The following is a 1,073-nucleotide window of genomic DNA, read 5'->3' as shown; positions in this document are numbered from 1 at the left end:
TATATATGTATATACATATGTATATACACGCTTATTTCCACACAACATCCTGGTGTAGGCTCTCATGACCATTAATTTTTATATGTTGTAATTTTTATAAATATAAATTCTGTGTATACTGTGTTTACAATACATTAATTTTATCTATCCAAAAGTTGTATGACTTGATTAATTCTAGCCACTTAACATAAACTTTCTCACCTTTCTTGCGTAATACTTTTTCCACGAGATAAACTTCTGGATGTGCAACGCGATGCAGTTCATATTCGTAGAATCCTCCAGCAACAGATTGTCCGCGTGAATCCTCAAGCAGATACGTCACAGGATAGGTCGTTAGTAGTTTACTGATTTTAATTACTTCAGTCGTCCACTTTGGTGTATATCGTTTATCAAATACTGTTTTAAATTTGCTTACGCATATTGGATCACCCACTTTGAATTGTGCTGGTCCTGCGATCTTAACGTTGCTGTACACCGTAGTTAAGAGCTTATCAGCAATTATGGGAGTAACATCGATAGGTCGCATACCGATAGTTCGATGTTTTCTTGAGTTGTACTTCACAAGAAGACGCGGTAATATGTCGATTCATTTGTAGGTTCCGTTAAGTGTAAATTGTTTCCACATGTCGTTCTTTAATGTACGGTTGAATCATTTTACAATTGAAGCTTTTATAACCGAATATGTCGAATAATGAGTAATGTTATGCTTTTTCATCAATGTTTGTACATTTATATTATAGATATCCTTTCCACGGTCAGTTTGCAAATTGTTTGGACGTCGTTTGTGAGCCCAAAATATTCCAGCAAAACCTTCGGCGACTTCACATCAGCTCTTACTCTTAAGCGATATGATCCACGCGTACTTGCTCAGCATGTCAATAACCGTAAGTATGTAGTGGTAGCCTCTGTTGAAGCGCGAATACGGACGCATTCCTACCACATCCGCTTGCCAGAGATCATCGTATCCGCGTACGATAACGCGTCTACGGGGAAAACTTCTTCTTGCCGGAGCATGCAATTCTTCTACGAGACATTGGTTTGCAATTGTAGCATGATTTGTCGCCATAGTTGTC

At 38.0% G+C, this 1,073-nt stretch overlaps 1 protein-coding gene across 1 annotated transcript; it reads right to left on the bottom strand.

Annotated features, from left to right (window-relative positions):
• Positions 1 to 201: 201 nt before the first annotated feature.
• Positions 202 to 526, bottom strand: LOC109862991 (the record flags this gene model as incomplete). The annotated part of the gene is made up of 1 exon (XM_020443166.1): positions 202 to 526. A coding segment is annotated over exon 1 (325 nt), but the record flags the coding sequence as incomplete, so codon positions are not given.
• Between the last annotated feature and the right edge of the window lie 547 nt (positions 527 to 1,073).

This window comes from Pseudomyrmex gracilis, unplaced genomic scaffold, assembly GCF_002006095.1.
Source record: "Pseudomyrmex gracilis isolate BER0280 unplaced genomic scaffold, ASM200609v1 scaffold_2844, whole genome shotgun sequence".
Lineage (NCBI taxonomy): Eukaryota > Metazoa > Arthropoda > Insecta > Hymenoptera > Formicidae > Pseudomyrmex > Pseudomyrmex gracilis.
The sequence above is the reverse complement of the archived record's forward strand: the minus strand, read 5'-3'. Positions and strand labels throughout refer to the sequence as shown.